Source organism: Rhinopithecus roxellana, chromosome 12, assembly GCF_007565055.1.
Source record: "Rhinopithecus roxellana isolate Shanxi Qingling chromosome 12, ASM756505v1, whole genome shotgun sequence".
Taxonomy (NCBI): domain Eukaryota; kingdom Metazoa; phylum Chordata; class Mammalia; order Primates; family Cercopithecidae; genus Rhinopithecus; species Rhinopithecus roxellana.
In genome coordinates, this window is record NC_044560.1 from 120459832 (window position 1) to 120481066 (window position 21235).

At 44.8% G+C, this 21235-nt stretch overlaps 1 protein-coding gene across 1 annotated transcript; it reads left to right on the forward strand.

Annotated features, from left to right (window-relative positions):
* Window positions 1–10224: 10224 nt before the first annotated feature.
* Window positions 10225–18361, forward strand: ZNF304 (zinc finger protein 304). Its single transcript, XM_010387014.2, has 3 exons — window positions 10225–10662; window positions 13049–13175; window positions 14510–18361. Exons 1-3 carry the CDS (start codon window positions 10630–10632, stop codon window positions 16330–16332), a joined length of 1983 nt encoding a protein of 660 aa, XP_010385316.1. The 5' UTR covers window positions 10225–10629; the 3' UTR covers window positions 16333–18361.
* The last annotated feature ends 2874 nt before the right edge of the window (window positions 18362–21235 follow it).

Genomic DNA, 21235 nt, shown 5'->3' on the forward strand with positions numbered 1-21235 from the left:
GTGGCTCAAGCCTGTAATCCCAGCACTTTGGGAGGCCGAGACGGGTGGATCACGAGGTCAGGAGATCGAGACCATCCTGGCTAACACGGTGAAACCCCGTTTCTACTAAAAAAAATACAAAAAACTAGCCGGGCGTGGCGGCGGGCGCCTGTAGTCCCAGCTACTCGGGAGGCTGAGGCAGGAGAATGGCATGAACCCGGAAGGCGGAGCTTGAAGTGAGCTGAAGTGAGCTGAGATCCGGCCACTGCACTCCAGCCCGGGCGGCAGAGCGAGACTCCATCTCAAAAAAAAAAAAAAAAAAAAAAAAAATTAGGTACAACTTACTGGGGTACTTCTAGCTCAAGTTCTTTTCATGACTATATGGCCTAATTATCCTACAGGGCTGCTATCTTATCTGAAGGATAAGTGGACAAGCTTACACACATGAGGAACAAGCTGTTGGACTGAATTAGTCAGTTCCTTGCTGGCAATTGGCAAGAAGCCTCCCTGAGATTCTTGTCTTGTTGTCTCTACCAAAGGCAGGTCACCATCAAACATTCGGTTTTCACAAGAATGAACAAGAGACAGCATCCACGAGGAAGCTGGTATTTTTGTAATTTATTCTCATAAATGACTTCCTGTCACTTTTGCTATATTCTGTGCATTCTAAAAGAGTTGCAGGGTCTAGTCAAAACTCAACCGATAGGACTTAATAAGGGTATAGATATCGGGGCTTGGGTTTAATTCCTAATTTCCTGGGCTGGGTTTTGTTCTTCACTTTTTCCTCATGGACCAGCTGTCTCTGTCCAACGTTGTATCGTGGCATGACTCCTTTCCCTGGTTTCCTAGAGTATGGGATATAAGTACCATGGCTGGGCACTGTGCATCACCTTCTCCTCCTCCTAAGCAGCCCCAATATTTACTGCCCTAAAACTTTGCAATGAAGGATTTGGGAGTCAGGAGTCTTGTAAAATATTCAACAGATTTCAGGGGCTGGTCTGTCTTGGCTGGGTGAGCAGCTGCGCTCAGATTCCGCCTCCTTCCTCTAATAGTTGTTTCTTGAGACCTGATTGTTTGATGAATTGCAGCAACATTTTTCACAGAATTAGAAAAAACTATTCTAAAATTCACATGAAACCAAAAAAGAGCCCAAACAGGCTCTAAAGAATCCTAAGCAAAAAGAACAAAGTTGAAGGCATCACGTTTTACCCAGCTTCAAACTGTACCAGACAGTGAAAGTCACCAAAACGGCATGGTACCGGAAACAAACAAACAAACAAACAAACACCAGACACATAGACCAACGGAACAAACTAGAGAACCCAGAAATAAAGCTGCCTACAATCATCTGATTTTCAACAAAGTCAGCAAAAACAAACAATGGAGAAAGGACTCTCTATTTAATAAATGCTGCTGGGATAACTGGCTAGCCATATGCAGAAGATTGCAACTGGATGCTTTCCTTCCACAATGTACAAAATTCAACTCAAGATGGAATAAAGACTTAAATGTAAAACCTAAAACTATAAAAAAAAAAAAAACCTAGCATAAAACCTAGGAAAATACATTCCAAATATAGGCCCTGGTAATGATTTCATGATGGAGATGCCAAAAGCAACTGCAACAAAAGGAAAATAGACAAATGAGACCTGACTAAACTGAGGAGCTTCTACACAGCAAAATAAACCATCGACAAGTAAACAGACAAGCTACTCAATGGAAGAAAAAAGTTGCAAGCTGCGCCTCTGACAGTGGTCTCAGAATCTGTAAGGGAGTTAAACAAATTAACAAGCCAAAAACAACCCCATTAAAAATGGACAAAGGACATGAACAAACACTTTTCTTTTTTTTTTTTTTTTTTTTTTTTTTTTTTTTTTGAGGCAGAGTCTCACTCTGTCGCCGGGGCTGGAGTGCAGTGGCCGGATCTCAGCTCACTGCAAGCTCCGCCTCCCGGGTTTACGCCATTCTCCTGCCTCAGCCTCCCGAGTAGCTGGGACTACAGGCGCCCGCCACTTCGCCCGGCTAGTTTTTTTGTATTTTTAGTAGAGACGGGGTTTCACCGTGTTAGCCAGGATGGTCTCGATCTCCTGACCTCGTGATCCGCCCGTCTCGGCCTCCCAAAGTGCTGGGATTACAGGCTTGAGCCACCGCGCCCGGCGAACAAACACTTTTCAAAAGAAGGCATACATGCAGCCAACAGGCATATGAAAAAAAAGTGGTTAACATCACTAATCGTTAGAGAAATGCAAATCAAAACCACAATGAAATGCTATCTCACACCAGTCAACATGGCTGTTAGAAAGTCACAAAATAGGCCGGGCATGGTAGCTCAAGCCTGTAATCCCGGCACTTTGGGAGGCCAAGGTGGGTGGATCACCTGAGGTCAGGAATTCGAGATCAACCTGACTAACATGGAGAAATCCTGTTTCTACTAAACTACAAAATTAGCCAGGCAGGGTAGTGCATGCCTGTAATCCCAGCTACTTGGGAGGCTGAGGCATGAGAATCACTTGAACCCAGGAGGCAGAGGTTGCAGTGACCTGAGATTGTGCCATTGTACTCCAGCCTGGGGCAACAAGAGCGAAACCCCATCTCAAAAAAAAAAAAAAAAAAAAAAAAGAAAGTCAGAAAATAATAGATGTTGGAGAGATTGTTGAGAAAAGGGAATGCTTATACACTGCTGCTGGGAAAGTAAATTAGTTCAGCCATTGTGGAAAGCAGTTTGGAGGTTTCTCAAAGAACTTAAGACCTGGCTGGGTGCGATGGCTCCCGCCTGTAATCCCAGCACTTTGGGAGGCCAAGGCAGGCTGATCACCTGAGGTCAGAAGTTCGAGACCAGCCTGGCTAACATGGTAAACCCCATGTCTACTAAAAATACAAAAAATTAGCCGGGCATGGTGGCGCCCACCTGTAATCCCAGCTACTTGGGAGGCTGAAGCAGGAGAATTGCTTGAACCTGGGAGGCAGAGGTTGCAGTGAGCTGAGATCGCCCCATTGCAAAAACAACAACAACAGCAACAAAACAAAAAACAGAACTTCCACTTGATTCAGCAATCCCATTACTAGGTATATACCCAAAAATATATAAATCTTTCTACCAAAGAGACACATGCACCTGTACATTTATTGCAGCATTATTCACAATAGCAAAGACATGGATCAACCTAGATACCCATCAACAGTGGAATGGATAAAGAAAATGAAGTGGCCGGGCGCGGTGGCTCAAGCCTGTAATCCCAGCACTTTGGGAGGCCGAGACGGGCGGATCACGAGGTCAGGAGATCGAGACCTCCTGGCTAACACGGTGAAACCCCGTCTCTACTAAAAATACAAAAAACTAGCCGGGCGAGGTGGCGGGCGCCTGTAGTCCCAGCTACTCGGAGGCTGAGGCGGGAGAATGGCGTAAACCCGGGAGGCGGAGCTTGCAGTGAGCCGAGATCGCGCCACTCACTCCAGCCTGGGCGACACAGCGAGACTCCGTCTCAAAAAAAAAAAAAAAAAAAAAAGAAAATGAAGTACATATACACTATGGAATATTGCAGCAAGATGGATGCAGCTGGAGGCCATTACCCGAAATGAATTAATGCAGGAACAGAAAGGCAAATACTGCATGTTCTCACTTATAAGTGAGAGTACACATGGACTAAATATTGAGTACACATGGACACTAAGAAGGAAATAGTAGTCACTGAGGCCTACTTGAAGGTGGAGGGTGGGAGGAGGGTGAGTATTGAAAAACTACTTACTGGTATGTTCGTTACCTTGGTGACGAAATGGTCTGTACACCAAACCCCTGTGACTTGCAATTAACCTATGAAACAAACCTGCACATGTACCCGCAGAACCTAAAATAAACATGAGAAAGAAAAAAATAGATTTGTATATAGTTTGTGATAGCAAGTGATAAAATAGACTAGTATCTACATATATTTTATGCATTCGTGACATCTGGCTTTTCTTAATGTTTTCCATATTTCTAGGTTACACAGTTCATCTGTGAATTTTTTCCAATTTTTCATATCTCCAAAATTTTTCCTACCTATCTGTTGAAAAAAATTATGTATGAGTGAACCCACACAGTTCAAACTTGTATCATGTAAGGGTCAACTGTAGTCATAAAATGGAAGAAAACACAGCAATGAAAACTACTGCTTCACATACACAGAAATAAAAATAAGACAAAAAACCCCGCAACTACTAGTTCATGCAACAGCACCAGAGAATCTCATAGAAAAAGACATTGATGATAATATGTCAGATACATACTGTAGAGTTCTGTAGATAAGTCCAAAAATAAAAAAAAAAAAACAGGCAAATCTTATGCATGGTGATAAAGGACAGAATAATGGTTACCTCTTTTCAGGGCTGTTGAGAATTTTCTGCATCTTTGTATAAGTGGGGTTTATGTGGATGTTGATATGCAAATATTCATCAAATGCTGAAGACTGACAGTTTGTCCATTTTATCTTGTTTAAATTACACATATTAAAAACAGATGAAAAGATATAGTAAATACCAATACACACACCCCAGATAATAAAAAGTAGAATTGGTAATACCAAAATTTTAAAATGCGACTCAGATTACAAATTCCATCTTATACTTTAGAGGAAACTTACCTAGAATTTTACTTTGCTCATTTTCTTTTTTCATTCATCGTTTGACACCTTACGTGAGTATCACTAATCCTTTTTTTGTTTGATTTTGAAATTCATATGAATGGAATCATTCTCTTAGTGTGCTTTTCTTTGCTGTGGATTATTTTCAGTGTTTTTGAGATACATTTATCATTTTTAATGATCATTCTTCATTTACTTATAGGATCTGTATTTAAAGTTATTAGTGTCCTTATAAAATTGTATTAAAAACATCTCTAAAGAATATATTGTAGGTACGGTGGCTCACGCCTGTAATCCCAGCACTTTGGGAGGCCGGGGCGGGTGGATCACCTGAGGTCAGGAGTTCGAAACAAGCCTGGCTAACACAGTGAAAGCCCACCTCTACTGAAAATACAAAAAATTAGCCGGGCATAGTGGTGGGCGCCTGTAGTCCCAGCTACTTGGGAGGCTGAGGCAGGAGAATGGTGTGAACCGAGGAGGCGGAGCTTGCAGTGAGCCGAGGTCATGCCAGTGCACTCCAGCCTGGGCGACAGAGCAAGACTCCATCTCCAAAATAAAAAAAAAAGGATATATTGTAGTACCATTATTTGAAAAAATATTACATTTTTAACTGTCTTTTGTGATGCATGAGTTATTCAATATCTTGTAACTTAATTTCCAAATGCTTCTTTTTATATTTTCCATGTATCTCTCTTATTGATTCATATCTTGATAGCATCCTATGTCTTATTTCACTCCATGTGAATTGAAGATACTTTTTAGTCATCTATATTGATAGTTCTGTAAATATTCAGTTGTACTAAATATAAGCATCCTATATTTGTATTTATTAGGCCAGAATTATCAATCTTAGCCTGAGAATTCACTGGAACTTTAACAATTTTATATTGGTTGTTTCTACTAATTGCTGAGATAACAGACATAAAAATGCTCAACATATTCATAGATTTATGTCTTTATCCTTTTAAAAATTGTTGCTTTAGGTAATACAAGTCAGCATTATACATTACATACAGTTCAAAATATAATTTCTTGGTGATCGTTTCTTTCTTTTTTCTTTGTTTTCTTTCTTTCTTTTTTCTTTTTTTTTTTTTTTTTTGTTGAGATGGAGTTTAGCTCTTGTCACCCTGTCTGGAGTGCAATGGCATGGCCTCTCAGCTCACTGCAACCTCCGCCTGCTGGGTTCAAGCTATTCTCTCGTCTCAGCCTCCTGAGTAGCTGGGACTACAGGCACCGTCACCACGCCTGGCTAATTTTGTATTTTTAGTGGAGACAGGGTTTCACCATGTTGGCCAGGCTGGTCTCGAACTCCTGATTCGCCTGCCTTGGACTGCCAAAGTGCTGGGATTACAGGCATGAGCCACTGTGCTTGGCCAGCGATTGTTTCTTTAATACTGATACTTTCAGATATAAATTTTCATTTTCATGTGTTAATTCTTTGTTGTATGAAATATATTTTTCCCAAAGCTGTTTCATATGGTTTTCTAATATTATACTCTAGAAGTGTTTCTTGTATCCATACTACTGTTGGATTTTTTGTTTTGTTTTGTTTTTTTAGTGAGAGACAGTCTTACTGTGTCACCCAGGCTGGAGTACCGTGACACTATCAAAACTCTCTGCAGCCTTGGCTCAAGTCATCATCCTGGCTCAGCCTCCTAGGTAGCTAGGATTACAGGCTTGTGCCACCACACCCTGCTATTACTTTTTTTTTTTTTTTGGTAGAGATGGGGCCTGGCTACGTGGCTCAGGCTGATCTATTAATAGAATTCCTGACCTCAAGTAATTCTCTTGCTTCAGCCTCCCACAGTGCAGAAATTATAGGCATGAGCCACTGTGCCTGGCCTTTTGGAAATTTTTAGCACATCAAAACTTACTAACTGCTAATTTGAGAATGTATTCCATACTCATTTCATGAGATAGCTGATATATTTGGGTTTATATACATCCTCTGGTTGTGTGTGTGTTTTTCTTTGCCTTACTCATTGTGTGTACTTTATTTTTTTTTAATGTTTTATTTCTTTACATTTCCATTTTTCTTCAAATTTGTAAGATATATACTCTGATTCGGTTAATGTTTAAGCTTTAAAACAGTTATTTAATACATTATAGAGTTAATGTCTTTGCTCTCCTCAAGAAATATAAGAAATTTGTACATTGGTTAATTTGCCCATATCAGTTTATATACTATTGAGGATATGCATGGTAATTCCACCATTCTGTTTCCAAGAAGTAAGTATTAATCTTTTATTTTATTATTTATTTATTTATTTATTTTGAGATGGAGTCTCACTCTGTTGCCCAGGTTGGAGTGCAGTGGAGCAATCTCAGCTCACTGCAACCACTGCTTCCCGGGTTCAAGTGATTCTCCTCCCTCAGCCTCCTGAGTAGCTGGGATTGCGGGCACACACCACCACGCCTGGCTAATTTTTGTACTTTTAGTAGAGACGGGTTTTCACCATGTTACGCAGTCTGGTCTCGAACTCCTGAGCTTGTGATCCACCCACCTCGGCCTCCCAAAGTGCTGGGATTACAGGCGTGAGCCACCATGCCTGGCAGTATTAATATAAAGATAATGAGTGGTCTCTGGCTGGGCGCGGTGGCTCAAGCCTGTAATCCCAGCGCTTTGGGAGGCCGAGACGGGCGGATCACGAGGTCAGGAGATCGAGACCATCCTGGCGAACACGGTGAAACCCCGTCTCTACTAAAAAAATACAAAAAATTAGCCGGGCGTGGTGGGGGCGCCTGTAGTCCCAGCTGGAGGCTGAGGCGGGAGAAAGGCGGGAACCCGGGAGGCGGAGGCGGGAGAAAGGCGGGAACCCGGGAGGCGGAGCTTGTAGTGAGCTGAGATCCGGCCACCGCGCTCCAGCCTGGGCGACAGAGGGCGACTCCGTCTCAAAAAAAAAAAAAAAAAAAAAAAAAGATAATGAGTGGTCTCATTAATCCACAGATGCACCCGTCTCAGATCCTCATTTCTTCTGTCATCACAGACCATTCACTTGGGATCACTTTCCTTCAACCTTAACAAAGATCTTAAAAGTTTTATTTTATGCTAGTTATTTTTATCCATTAAATTTCTCATTTTGGGCTTTAAATAGTCTTATTTCAGTTTTTCTTAGTCCATTTGTTGTACATAGAAATCTGTTGGCAGTTATATCTGTAACTGCTTCAGTATGTTATTCCATTGTGTCCCTGACACCTAAACTTATATTGGCTTTGAGTGGAGACAGGTAATTTATATTATACATATATAATTATGTATGTGTGTATATAAATTATGTATGTGTATGTATGTGTATATATAAATTATGTGTGTATATATTTTTCTTTAAATAAAATATGAATTATTTCTGTGTCATCTCATAAAATAAACCAGGTTATAAAATTTTAACTACCGTGACACCTAAGTGGACAGTGGAGTTAAAAACTATGAAGAGCAATTAGTCTTAATAGTTCTGTGTTTTGAATCATATGGCCTGTAAGAATGTGTCTTCTGGACCATACACCTACCTGTAGTTTATGAAACCCTCTTGCATGTGATTTTTTTCAATTAAATGAGTCTAGTGATATATAGCTGTGTTTTTGTGCAAAAATTATAACCATTACTGAGCCGGGCGCCATGGCTCACACTGTAATCCCAGCACTTTTGGAGGCCAAGGCTGGCGGATCACCTGAGGTCAGGAGTTCGAGTCCAGTCTGACCAACATGGAGAAACCCCATCTCTACTAAAAATAAAAAATTAGCCGGGCGCTGTGGTGTACACTTGTAATCCCAGCTACTCAGGAGGCCGAGGCGGGAGAATCGCTTGAACCTGGGAGGCCGAGGTTGCAGTGAGCCGAGATCGCGCCATTGCACTTCAGCCTGGGCAACAAGAGCGAAACTCTGTCTCAAAAAAAAAAAAAAAAAAAAAAAAAAATTATAACTATTATCTATGATGCTACTTGATGAGTGAGGGAATGATTATACTTTTTTTGTTTTGTTTTTGTTTTTGAGACGGAGTCTTGCTCTGTCGCCCAGGCTGGAGTGCAGTGGCTCGATCTCACCTCACTGCAAGCTCTGTCTCCCGGGTTCACGCCATTCTCCTGCCTCAGCCTCCCGAGTAACTGGGACTGCAGGTGCCCGCCACTACACCTGGCTAATTTTTTTTGTATTTTTAGTAGAGACGGGGTTTCACCGTGTTAGCCAGGATCGTCTCCATCTGTTGACCTCGTGATCCGCCCACCTCGGACTCCCAAAGTGCTGGGATTACAGGCGTGAGCCACCGCGCCTGGCTGTACTTTGGTTTTGTTTTGTTTTTTTCAAAATCACCACTGATCCTGAAAAGGTGGATCTTTGATTTATCTTTCTAACACAGTCTGTGTGAGAACCTTGTGTTGAGCAAGACTGATAGTAGCTTGTATGTATTTAGCACGATGTGCCAGGCCCAGCGTTAAGTACTTTTTATCTCACTTCCCATGTTTCCAATGAGGTTGGCTGTAGTATTTTTCATCTTACTGATTTTTGTTTGTTTGTTTTTTTGGCTAATGACTTTTAAAGACCACCAGTTCTTGAACTCGAGCTAGGGTCCCATCCCCAGAGTTTATCAGAAGGTGTAGGTTGGGTCCAAGAATTTACAGTTTTTATAAGTTAATAGTGAAGCTGATGCTGTAAAACCACGTATCAAATTGGGAATCAATGAATTAGAAGAGGCTCATGTTTTCGCCATGTTACCTGCAAGCTCCTCCGCTTTTCACCATGAGTAAAAATTCCCTGTGGCCTCACCAGAAGCAGATACCAGCACCATGCTTCCTGTGCAGCCAGCAGAAAGGTAGCAAATTACATCTCTTTTCTTTATATGTTAAAAAAAAACTAGAAGGACATTCAATGTTTTACAAAAAGGCCCACAAACGAAATACAGACATTGTTCAATTTATTAATACGTTTCAATCTCCAAATCTGAGAGAGGTGAAGCAGGTCTCCCAGGGCCTCAGAAGCAGAAGGATTAAAGAATGGGTCCCTTGCTGGCGACTTCAGTGCCGTGGCCTTGTCCCAGGTGGCCATGGAAATCAGGGTGCATACCCTTTAAAAGCAGCTTTGGGGCGGGCGCGGTGGCTCAAGCCTGTAATCCCAGCACTTTGGGAGGCCGAGACGGAGGGATCACGAGGTCAGGAGATCGAGACCATCCTGGCTAACACAGTGAAACCTCGTCTCTACTAAAAAATACAAAAAACTAGCCGGGCGTATTGGCGGGCGCCTGTAGTCCCAGCTACTCGGGAGGCTGAGGCAGGAGAATGGCGTAAACCCGGGAGGCGGAGCTTGCAGTGAGCTGAGATCCGGCCACTGCACTCCAGCCCGGGAGACAGAGCGAGACTCCGTCTCAAAAAAGAAAAAAAAAAAAAAGCAGCTTTGGCCTCCGAAAGACAGTTTTCGGTCTTTCTTCCCCTCCCAGCGCGACGCCTCTTGGCGGACATCCGGGAGAACCCGAAAGTCGCTCGTTGCCTGGTTGGATGCAGAGTACAAACTACATTACCCAGAAATCTGTGCCCAGCGTATTGGTAGCCGGAGTGCAGCCAATGACAGCCCAGAAACTGGGTGTTTCCTGCTGCTCGGGGAGGCGGGGCGAGACTTCTGGCGTCGCCGTCGTGACGTATTTTTCCTTTGCCCGGTCTGTGCATTCTGGTTGTGAAGGCTGAGTCCTAGATGTGGTCGGCTTTCTACTCGGCTCTCGCGGAACCTAGCAAGGAAAGACAGTGGAGGCTGCAGGACCTTCCTCCGCACTTTTTTACAATCCATGACCCCTGTCGTGGGAAGGGCGGCCTCTCGCGGAGGTGTTTGCCGGGGCTGGGCTCTTACCGAGGCCTCCACACACGCCCTCTTGCCCTTGTCTCCGCCGGAGGCAGCCGCCTTAGTCTTGTGAGCGTTTTTACACCGGATAGACTGAGACTCGCAGTGCTACACTCAGCCCGAGGGCGTCCAGCGCGGTGGAGGCGTGGGGTTTCGGCTGAGCCCACAGGGCACAGCCCGTTCACCCCCTTCTCACGTTCGCCTGCTTCTCATGGCAGCGGCGGTGCTGATGGACCGGGCTCAGGTGAGTGGGGGAATCCCTCAAGTGCACACCAGTCTGGTTGTGTGTCCTGCGATGTTCGCTGTCATCGCGCATTTGTCTTGACCACCCGGGAGGGTGGTCACTGTCGCATTATGTGGAGGGGTTCCGCCCCCCTTATCTATGGCATAAGGTGTGGAACGGACCCGAAGGCGCGGGGCAGTTCGTACAAATGCATGCATGAAGATGAGAATGAGTTTGGAGAGTTCCGGGAACCGTCTGTGCCTGGTGAGAACAGGGACTGGGGGTCAGAGGTGGGCCTGGAATGGCAGCCCGAGGAGCTGGTCCTCTCTTCTAAGGGTGCTGAGAGTCATGCAAGGTTTGGTACAGAGAAGGGAGGTCCTCTGACGCAGTTCTTAAAAAGCTCCCTCTGGCTGCAGGGTGGGTAGACTGGGGAGTATAGGATAGATGGGAAGATCAAGATGGAGTCCACTGAAATAGTCCGAGTGAGCTTTGATGGTGTGGGCCAGAGTGATGGCAGCAGAGGTTAGAGAAGGTATGGGTTTTATATGTAGTTTATAAGTAAAGCTGACCAGATTCTCTGATGAGACATAGTAATGATATCCTGGGATTCTTCACATGTCTCTCGTCACTTGAGACTGGGGGCGGTGAATTGAGGTCATTTCTAGTTTAGTGTCCTGAATCTGGGCCATGAGTTGTATGGAGTTATGTGGAGAAGTCACCACCTGGCGACCAATGGGATGAGTACTGGAAAAGTATATCAGACCCAGGAACAGGTACGCTCAAATGCTTGTAGGATTGAGTTGGGAGTGCTCAGGGAACCTCAGGTCTTAATTACCTTTGTTGGAAACAGGTATCAGAGGAAGGAGTGAGGCAGGAATGGCTGGCTGAGGAGCTGGACCCCTGTCCTGAGTGTGGTAAAAGTTGTGGGAGATTTGGAGCAGAGGAGGGAGATGATCTGACTTGGATTTTAACAAGCTCTCTCTGGCTTTCAGGTTGAGAACAGACTGTGAGCATGAGGGAGGAGCTACTGCAGTAGTGTTGATAGTATCTGGTCTAGAGGGGTGGCTGTGGAGGTGAGAGAAGTTGGTAAATTTTCTGTTTGTTAAGTAGGGTGATTGGATTTTTTGATGTGAAGGGTGAATGAGAGAAGAGAGTCGTGGATGACCCTAAGGTTGGTTGGTTTTTGCTGTAGCTGGTAAAATTATGGAAATGCCATCAACTGAGATGGAGAAGTTGGCAGCAGGTATGATTTTTAGTGGTTATATCAGGAATTAGGTTTCGGTCATGTTTAAGTTAAGAGGTCTCTTGTCGGCCGGGCATGGTGGCTCACGTCTGTAATCCCAGCACTTTGGGAGGCCGAGGCGGGCAGATCACGAGGTCAGGAGATCGAGATCATCCTGGCTAACACAGTGAAACCCCGTCTCTACTAAAAAAAGAAAAGAAAAGAAAAGAAAAGAAATGAAATTAGCTGGGCATGGTGGCGGGTGCCTGTAGTCCCAGCTACTCAGGAGGATGAGACAGGAGAATGGCGTAAGTAAACCTGGGAGGCGGAGCTTGCAGTGAGCCTAGATCGCCCTACTGCACTCCAGCCTGGGCGACAGAGCAGTGAGACTCCATCTCAAAAAAAAAAAAAGAAAAAAAAAGAGATCTCAGTCGACATCTTAGTTGAGGCCTCAAGAAGACACACAGGATTTTAGTTCTGGGGAAGGGTTCTGTTGAAGAAGTTGAAAAAAATGGTGGCCAGTGTGTGGAGTGGGATGGGGTATCTTCAGGTCATGGTGGTAATGCTGTTATTGAGTAAGAAAGTTGAAACTGGAGACTGAGAGAAAACTGGGTCTGTTGCTTAGGCACCTGGGTGGCAGTGGTGGATAGTGTGAAGACACCAGCACTTCCTTGACACCGCATGCAGAGTGGGATGGGGGAGGAGAGATGTAATGGAGGTGCCTATGGCATGGACCAGTGGTGGTCGGGATCTCAGATGTGAGGAAGGTGTAGTCCAAAGAGTAATGTGCGCTTTGGGAGGAGTGTGAACTGATGGCCTTAAGAATCTAGTATAGGCAGCTCGTGGGAGAAGATGGAGCTGAAGTTTCTTTGTGTTTAGAGGCATTGTCTGGACAGCACCAGGAGAACTGGTTGGTAGGAGAGTGTTTGGGACCCTTTACGCCAGACCCAGAGTTGAGACAGCATCTGTCTGCACACTTGCCTGGTTCTGCTCTGGGCAGGACACCGTGGGGAGAGGGACATGAGGAGAGAGCCGACATAGTGGTGCCAAGGTCTGTATCTCCTCTTAGTTGGGAGGCTGGGGAGGCGAGGGACTAAAGGGTGGGTGTGTGAGTGCATAGACTAGGGAGGAGGGAGTTCTGGGGAGAGATGCTGCATGTGGACTCAACTGTACTCATCATGGCAGAGTTGTGTGACCTTCGAGGATGTGTTCGTGTACTTCTCTCGGGAGGAGTGGGAACTCCTTGAGGAGGCACAGAGATTCCTGTACCGTGATGTGATGCTGGAGAACTTTGCACTTGTGGCCACACTAGGTAAGTCTGTGTTTTAGTTGTCTAATGCTACGTGGCAAATTATCCCAAAGCTTAGTAACTTCAAACAATAAAAATTAATTATCTCTCCAGTTTCAGTGCACTGGGAATCTGGTCAGAGCATTTTTTGTTGTTTATTATTTTGAGGGTTTTTGTTTGTTTGTTTGTTTGTTTTTTAGACAGAGTCTCTCCCTGTCACCCAGGCTGCAGTGCAGTATTGTGATCGTGGTTCATTGCAGCCTTAAACTCTTGGGCTCAAGTGATCCCCCCACCTCAGCCTCCTGAGTAGCTGGTACTATAGGTGCATGCCACCACTCCCAGCTATTTTAACTTTTTGCAGAGATAAGGTCTTGCACCTCTTTGTCCTAGGTTCTCCCCTCATCCTCTGGATGACATTTCCTGGGGCCTGACTGTGCCAGGAATTTCAGGAGCTGACACAATCATTTCTTGTGGTGATTACAGGGCCGTCCTGGTACCTCCTCCTTGGAGAGTATTTTTTCTAAACAGTCTGTTTTCTCTGTGGAGTGGGCCTACCTGCGCCGCTCACCTGCCCTTTGTTGGCTTTAGAGCTTTCATTTTCCCAGTCCCATGCAGTTGCCCAGTTGGAGAGGGGCAGAAAACCTTGGGTGCCTGACAGGGCAGACATCACTGCAGCCACAGTAAAGGAGACCTGCAGAGGGCCTGGCCCTGCTGAATGGGAGCTGGAAGAGGGTGTCTGTTATGGTTGGGTTCACATCGAACCTTCAGCTTATTTTGTGTTTGTCAGTGTTTTGTCACCAAGGCCCATAGTGATTCTTCACATCTACTTTTCTTTCCTCGTTCTTGGCACTTTTCCCATTTGTCATTGCTCACCTGTCTTCCATCCTTTGGGTGTTTTCCCACTTTTTTGGCCTCCATGTTTCACTTCCTCTCTTCAACACTAGCTTACTTTAATGTGTTATGAGTTTTGCTCATTAAATAGTCCTTGAGAACCAGCTACTTACTCGGAGTCAGATTTTCCTGGGCATGGACATACCCATTTGCACAGAGCTCACCTGACACCAGCAGCCAAGGCCCTGCTGAAACCCTCTTGCAGAGAAATCAGCTAGAGGCTTAACCTCTACTCCCTATCCTGTATGCCATTGTGTTTAGGTCTTTACCCCGTAGTTAGGGTTCCTCCATTCTGTGACCTGTATAGGCCCTGTACTGACAACCAACCCTTCTTTACACTGCTCCTGGCTCTCTTGTCCTGCCAACAAGCCAGTGGACTCGCATTGGTGTTAGACACACAGTTGTGATAGGGCTGCTGCCTCCCACCACAGTCAACATGCACTTCACCAGCATCGTTTTGCTTTCAGGTTTTTCGTGTGAAGCAGAAAATGAGGAGGCACCTTCTGAGCAGAGTGTTTCTGTAGAAGGAGTGTCACAGGTCAGGACTGCTGAGCCAGGTCTCTTCCAGAAAGCACACCCATGTGAGATGTGCGACCCACTCTTGAAAGACATTTTGCACCTGGCTGAACACCAGGGATCACACCCTACACAGAAACTGTGCACGCGTGGGCCGTGTAGGAGAAGATTCTCATCCAGTGCAGACTTTTACCAGCACCAGAAGCAACATAATAGAGAGAATTGCTTCAGAGGGGATGATGGAGGGGCCTCATTTGTGAAGAGCTGTACAGTTTGCATGTTAGGGAGATCCTTTAGCTGCAGGGAGGAAGGGATGGACTTACCAGACAGCTCTGGCCTCTTCCAGCACCAGACCACTTACAATAGGGTGAGTCCATGCGGAAGGACTGAATGCATGGAGTCTTTCCCACACAGCTCCAGTCTCGGGCAACACCAAGGAGACTATGATGGACAGATGCTCCTCAGTTGTGGTGAAGAAGGAAAAGCCTTCCTGGACACCTTTACTCTTCTTGACAGCCAGATAACTCATCCTGAGGTGAGACCCTTTAGATGCCTACCATGTGGAAATGTGTTCAAGGAGAAATCAGTTCTTACTAATCACAAAAAAATCCACAGTGGAGAAACATCTCATGTGTGTAAGGAGTGTGGAAAAGCCTTCATTCACTTGCACCACCTAAAAATGCACCAGAAATTCCACACTGGGAAAAGACATTATACATGCAGCGAATGTGGGAAGGCCTTCAGCCGCAAGGACACACTTGTTCAGCACCAGAGAGTTCACACTGGAGAAAGATCTTATGACTGCAGTGAATGTGGAAAAGCCTACAGCAGAAGCTCCCACCTTGTTCAGCACCAGAGAATCCACACAGGAGAAAGGCCCTATAAGTGCAATGAATGTGGGAAAGCCTTTAGCCGTAAAGATACACTTGTTCAGCACCAGAGATTTCATACTGGAGAAAGGCCTTACGAGTGCAGTGAATGTGGAAAATTCTTTAGCCAAAGCTCCCACCTTATTGAACACTGGAGAATTCATACTGGGGCAAGGCCTTATGAATGCATAGAATGCGGAAAATTCTTTAGCCATAACTCTAGCCTCATTAAACATCGGAGAGTCCACACAGGAGCAAGGGCCTATGTGTGCAGCAAATGTGGGAAGGCCTTTGGCTGCAAAGACACACTTGTTCAGCACCAGATAATTCACACTGGAGCAAGGCCTTATGAGTGCAGTGAATGTGGGAAGGCCTTCAGCCGTAAAGACACACTTGTGCAACACCAAAAAATCCACACTGGAGAAAGGCCTTATGAGTGTGGTGAATGTGGCAAATTCTTCAGCCATAGCTCCAACCTTATTGTACACCAGAGAATTCACACTGGAGCAAAGCCTTATGAGTGCAATGAATGTGGGAAATGCTTTAGCCACAACTCTAGCCTTATTCTGCACCAGAGGGTTCACACAGGAGCAAGGCCTTATGTGTGCAGCGAATGTGGGAAGGCTTACATTAGCAGCTCCCACCTTGTTCAACACAAGAAAGTTCACACTGGAGCAAGACCTTATGAGTGCAGTGAATGTGGGAAATTCTTTAGCCGCAACTCTGGCCTCATTCTACACCAGAGGGTTCACACTGGAGAAAAGCCTTATGTATGCAGTGAATGTGGGAAAGCCTACAGCAGAAGCTCCCATCTTGTTCGTCACCAGAAAGCTCACACTGGAGAAAGACCTCATGAGTGCAACAGTTTTGGTGACCCTTTAGCTGCATCTCTTAAACTTGTTTAACACCAGAAAATTCACACAAAGAGAAAGGCCTTATGAATGCAGAAAATATGTCATCTTCTTGGTCATCCTCATAGGATTCACACCAGAGCAATGCTCTGTGAGTACCCTTTGTGAGAGAACCATCGGCTAGCGGATGAGCATCGTATATTCATTCCACCCTGGGGAGATGCCTGATAAGCACCACATATGTGGGAAGCTTTCATGAGGCGTGTTGCACTTTGTAACTGTCTAGGGTTCTCGATGGAATTATATCACTGCCAGTGCCTGTGGCGGAAGCCATCTTATTGCTACCAGCTGTGTGTATCAATCACTCTATTTTGCTCAGGGAAGGCAGACTTCTGTGCTTTCTTTCCTGTTCCCTGCAGATAATCATAAGTATTTTCAAGGACGCCCCCCCCCCACTCCCCACCTAACCCCCCACCATTGAGGGTCCTCATCTTTTCCCTCATGATTAGGTTCTGAGCAAACATGATCTAGCTCTGGCTAAAAGGACCTGAGCTAGGGTCTGCTGGGATTTCCTGACAAGATTTTGTCAGGAAACGTGATAGCTGTGACTTACTTGTCTTATTGCCAAATCGCCCAAATTTGGAACTGCTTGTCCCATGCTGCTCTGGTTTAGACAGTGATAAAGGCCTGTTGTGGCAGCCTTTACTCTTGGGGATTTTGTTACTGTGTAGAGTAGATTGAGAAAAGAATTGGGTTCTGTCATGAAGGGAGTAACACCTTTTGTGGGCACCACCTTTATGTGCCTCAGAAGGGACCAAAGGATGGCAGAAGACAGCTCTCAGTCTAGTTTGACCTAATTTACACCATTGTCCTAGGCCTGCTGGAAAAACTAAAAAACATTTTGTGCCTAACTTTGTGGCCTGGCTGCCAGGATTTCCTGTGAGCCCAATGAGGGCACAGTTGGTGTGAAAATCTCCTGTGCTTCTGGAAGCACCATAATTTGGGTCCCTTGACTGTCATGTACTCCCCAGCACTGTTGAGGGATTGCTGTCTTCTGTACCTGTACAGGATCAAGTCCCTGATATCCAGAATCCCATAGGCAAGTGACACTGACTGTAAGACCTCTAGGGCAATGTGAAAATCATGATTGGTACATAAACACTGAGATAATGGAGTGGGGATGACTGTGGCAAACCAAAGGAGACAAACATTCTAGAGGGGCATCCACAAATATTGGTGCAGTTATGATGGTGTGGGATGGGGGTGCATAGAAATTCTCAGTACCTTCAGACATTTGTATCTCCTGTGGCCAAGGCCACTGTCAGAGGAAGTAATCTAAATGTGGATTCCTGTGTCTCCCTGGGCAGTTGACCTTACAGCCATCACTGCACAGACAGGAACCTCAGCAGTGACAGAAGAGAGATCCAGGGATGGGTCTTCTCTGACCCAGCCAGCATCCCTAGTGACTGAGGTGGATGCGGACTTCATTGCTCACCAATTTTTAGCAACATTGAGGCAGGGCTCACTCTCCTAAATTGTAGGGAGAGGAGTATGGTAGAGCCAAAATAGTTGACACCTAATTTTCCTAGTGGAACAGTATATATAGATTTTAATGAGGAACATTTATTTAACAGCTTTATGGAGGTATGATTAACATGCAATAAACTGCATATATGTAAAGTGTAAAATGTGCTATGTGTCAGCATGTGTATACACCTATGAAACCACCACAGTCAAGATATCCAACACAACAAAAGATTGTCCCTTTATAATCCTCAGTCTTTCCTCATCTTGTTTTCCACAATTCACAAGTAACAGCAAACATTTTCTATAATTTTATAAATGAAACCATATGGTGTGTACTTTTTAGGGGGTGGGGCTCTGACTTTTTCAGTAAACATAACTATTTTAAGGTTAATCCATTATCTTGTTGCATGAATCAATTGTTTACTCATTTGTATTGCTGAGTAGTATTTCATTGTATACCACAAGTTTTCTTTTTTGTCAACTTAATTGTTATGGATGTTTGGGTAACTTTCAGATTTTGGCTACTACAAATAAACCTCTGAAGATTCTTGTGCAAGTTATGGCTGAATGATATTCCGTTCTATAAATATACCTCAGTTTCTTTATCCATTTACTTATTGAAGGACAGTTGCTTTCAAGTTTTGGCAGTTATGAATAAACCTACTACATATTTGTATAGTTTTTCTGTAGACATGTTTTCAACTCATTTGGATACATGCCAAGGAGTGCAGTTTTCTCTGTCATATAGTATGTTTAGTCTTGTAAGAAATTGCCAGGCTATCCTCCAAAGTGGCTGTACCATTTTTATTTTATTATTATTATTTTTTTGAGACAGAGTCTCACTCTGTCGCCCAGCCTGGAGTGCAGTGGCATGATCTCGACTCACTGCAACCTCCACCTATTTTAGTAGACACGGGTTTTTGCCACGTTGGCCAGGCTGGTCTCAAACTCCTGACCTCAAGTGATCACCCTCCTTGGCCTCCCAAAGTGCTGGGATAACGGGGGTGAGCCACTGTGACGGGCTGTGGCTGTACCATTTTTGCATCCAATTAACAATGAATGAACACTCCTCTTGCAGCTCATCCTAGTCAGCATTTGGCATTTTCAGTATTTTGGATTTTAAAATGCCATTCAAATAGATGTGTAGTGGTATGCCACTGTTGCTTTAATTTGCAATTCCCTAATAACACACAATGAATATCTTCTTTTTTAAGGCAGGGTTTCTTTTTTAAAGGCAGGGCTGTTTTGTTTTGTTTTGTTTTGTTTTGAAGTGTGCTGGGATTACAGGCATGAGTCACTGTGCCCAGCCTGACTGGGTTTTTTTTTTTTATATGAGTTTCACACATCTGAGTAAGTGGCTTGCAGACAGAGAAGTTAACAACTTTGGCTGTCAGTTTGTACCTGTGATTTGTGAATACCAAAAAGACAAATACAGAATCTAAGAAAACACCTAACAGTCCTGTATACACACAGCAGCTGGCAGCCCTATTCCCAGTGTGTCCCATGTACCTACCATTGACCTGAAACCCAGTTCATACATGCTAATTGAACATTTTGTAGAGCAGTAAATACACATCATCACACAGCTTCCCTATTCATTTTTATTTTTATTTTTTGAGATGGAGTCTTGCACTGTCACCCAGGCTGGAGTGCAGTGGCACTCTCTGCTCACTGCAACTTCCGCCTCCTGGGTTCAAGCAATTCTCCTGCCCCAGCCTCCCAAGTAGCTGGGATTACAGGCACCCACCACTATGCCTGGCTAATTTTTGTATTTTTAGTAGAGACAGGGTCTCACTATGTTGGCCAGGCTGGTCTTGAACTCGTGATCTGCCCACCTCGGCCTCCCAAAGTGCTGGGATTACAGGCGTGAGCCACCGCACCCGGCCTTCATTTTTATTTTTTGACAAGTCTTTCCATTTATTATCTTTACTTATCCCTCCAAACAGTTAATAAGCAATGTTTTCAAGTATGAAAAAAGAATTATGGATAGGAGACAGAAGCATAATGTGTCCAAGGTTCCAGCACAGGCAGTCTCAACTTCATTCTTTGACTTCTCAGACTTTTGCTCAAACTTCACTGTAAGCTTGCATTTTTCCCCTTCACATGTCACAGATTTCTGTAGGACTATTTCTGCCACTTTTTTTGAGTAGCAATATAATCATTGTCAGTCCAAACTGCACCATCCTGTAAGTCCTCTGCCGTTTCACAGACCTTGGTCGGAGTGAAGCATTCCACGGAGTGAGGGCCTTGAGAAACATTCTGACCAACTGCCTTTCTTATCACATCCTGCTGGAAAAAGGTCCAAGGGAGGTCACTATCACACCCTGCCGGAAAAAAGGCCAAACTGCCTCAGGAACATCTTATGAGCATCCTTCAGCCGGGCGCAGTGGCTCATGCCTGTAATCCCAGCAATTTTGGAAGCCGCGGCGGGCGGATGGCCTGACCAACATGATGAAACCCTATCTCTACTAAAAATACAAAAAAATTAGCTCGGCGTGGTAGCACGCACCTCTAAAGCCAGCTACTCAGGAGGCTAAAGCAGAAGAATCGCTTGAACTCCGGGAGGCGGAGATCGCAGTGGGCCGAGATCATGCCATTGCACTCAAGCCTGGGTGAAAAGAGCGAGACTCCTCAAAAAACAAACAAACAAACAAACAAAAACCCCACCATCCTCCTGGGCAGCAAGCCATACCCTCCCACCGCCCCCACCCCACCCCACCGCACTCCACCCCCAGACCTATAATTGCCCCAGCCTGTAAGCGGTGGTGGGTTCTGGCAGTAAGCTAGTTCTCTCCATTGCAGGTCTTGTGCTGGACATAAAACCTGCATTGCTGTAGAGCTGCCAACTCTCTGCCTTTCTTTAACCCTCGCCTTCCCTTCAAAACCTAACAATCATTATTAATAGATTTCTGTAATTTTCATTTCACAAGTATTTTCACAATTTCAACTCCCTGTAAAACGATAACTCACTTCTCAGGAAGGAGATAATCTTAGCCGGGCGTGGTGGCAGGCTCTCTAATCCCAGCTACTTGGGAGGCTGAGGCAGAATTGCTTGAACCCGGGAGGTGGAGGTTGCAGTGAGCCAAGATCTCGCCACTGCAGTCCAGCCTGGGCGACAGAGTGAGACTCTGTGTTTTTATTGGGGATAATACGTGCCCTATGTACATATGCTTCAACTGTGGAATGGCACAAAATGTCCTGTCAGGAAATGGCATGTATCAGTCACTCTCATTTTCAGATAGGATTGAGACTTTTAAAATAAATGTAAAGTATTTCAGACATGAATTAATAAGTATTAAATTTTTGTTTTCTTTTTTTTTGAGACCGAGTCTCGCTCTGTCGCCCAGGCTGGAGTCCAGTGGCGCCATCTCGGCTCACTGTAACCTCCGCCTCCCGGGTTCACGCCATTCTCCGCCCTCAGCCTCCCAAG

What these genes read in the sequence shown, in the direction of transcription:
- ZNF304 (XM_010387014.2), top strand. Translation starts at nt 10,630, where the DNA reads ATGGCAGCGGCGGTGCTGATGGACCGGGCTCAG. An exon ending in TGCTGATGGACCGGGCTCAG is followed by an intron (nt 10,663 to 13,048) that starts GTGAGTGGGGGA and finishes TCATCATGGCAG; the next exon opens with AGTTGTGTGACCTTCGAGGA. An exon ending in TGCACTTGTGGCCACACTAG is followed by an intron (nt 13,176 to 14,509) that starts GTAAGTCTGTGT and finishes TTTTGCTTTCAG; the next exon opens with GTTTTTCGTGTGAAGCAGAA.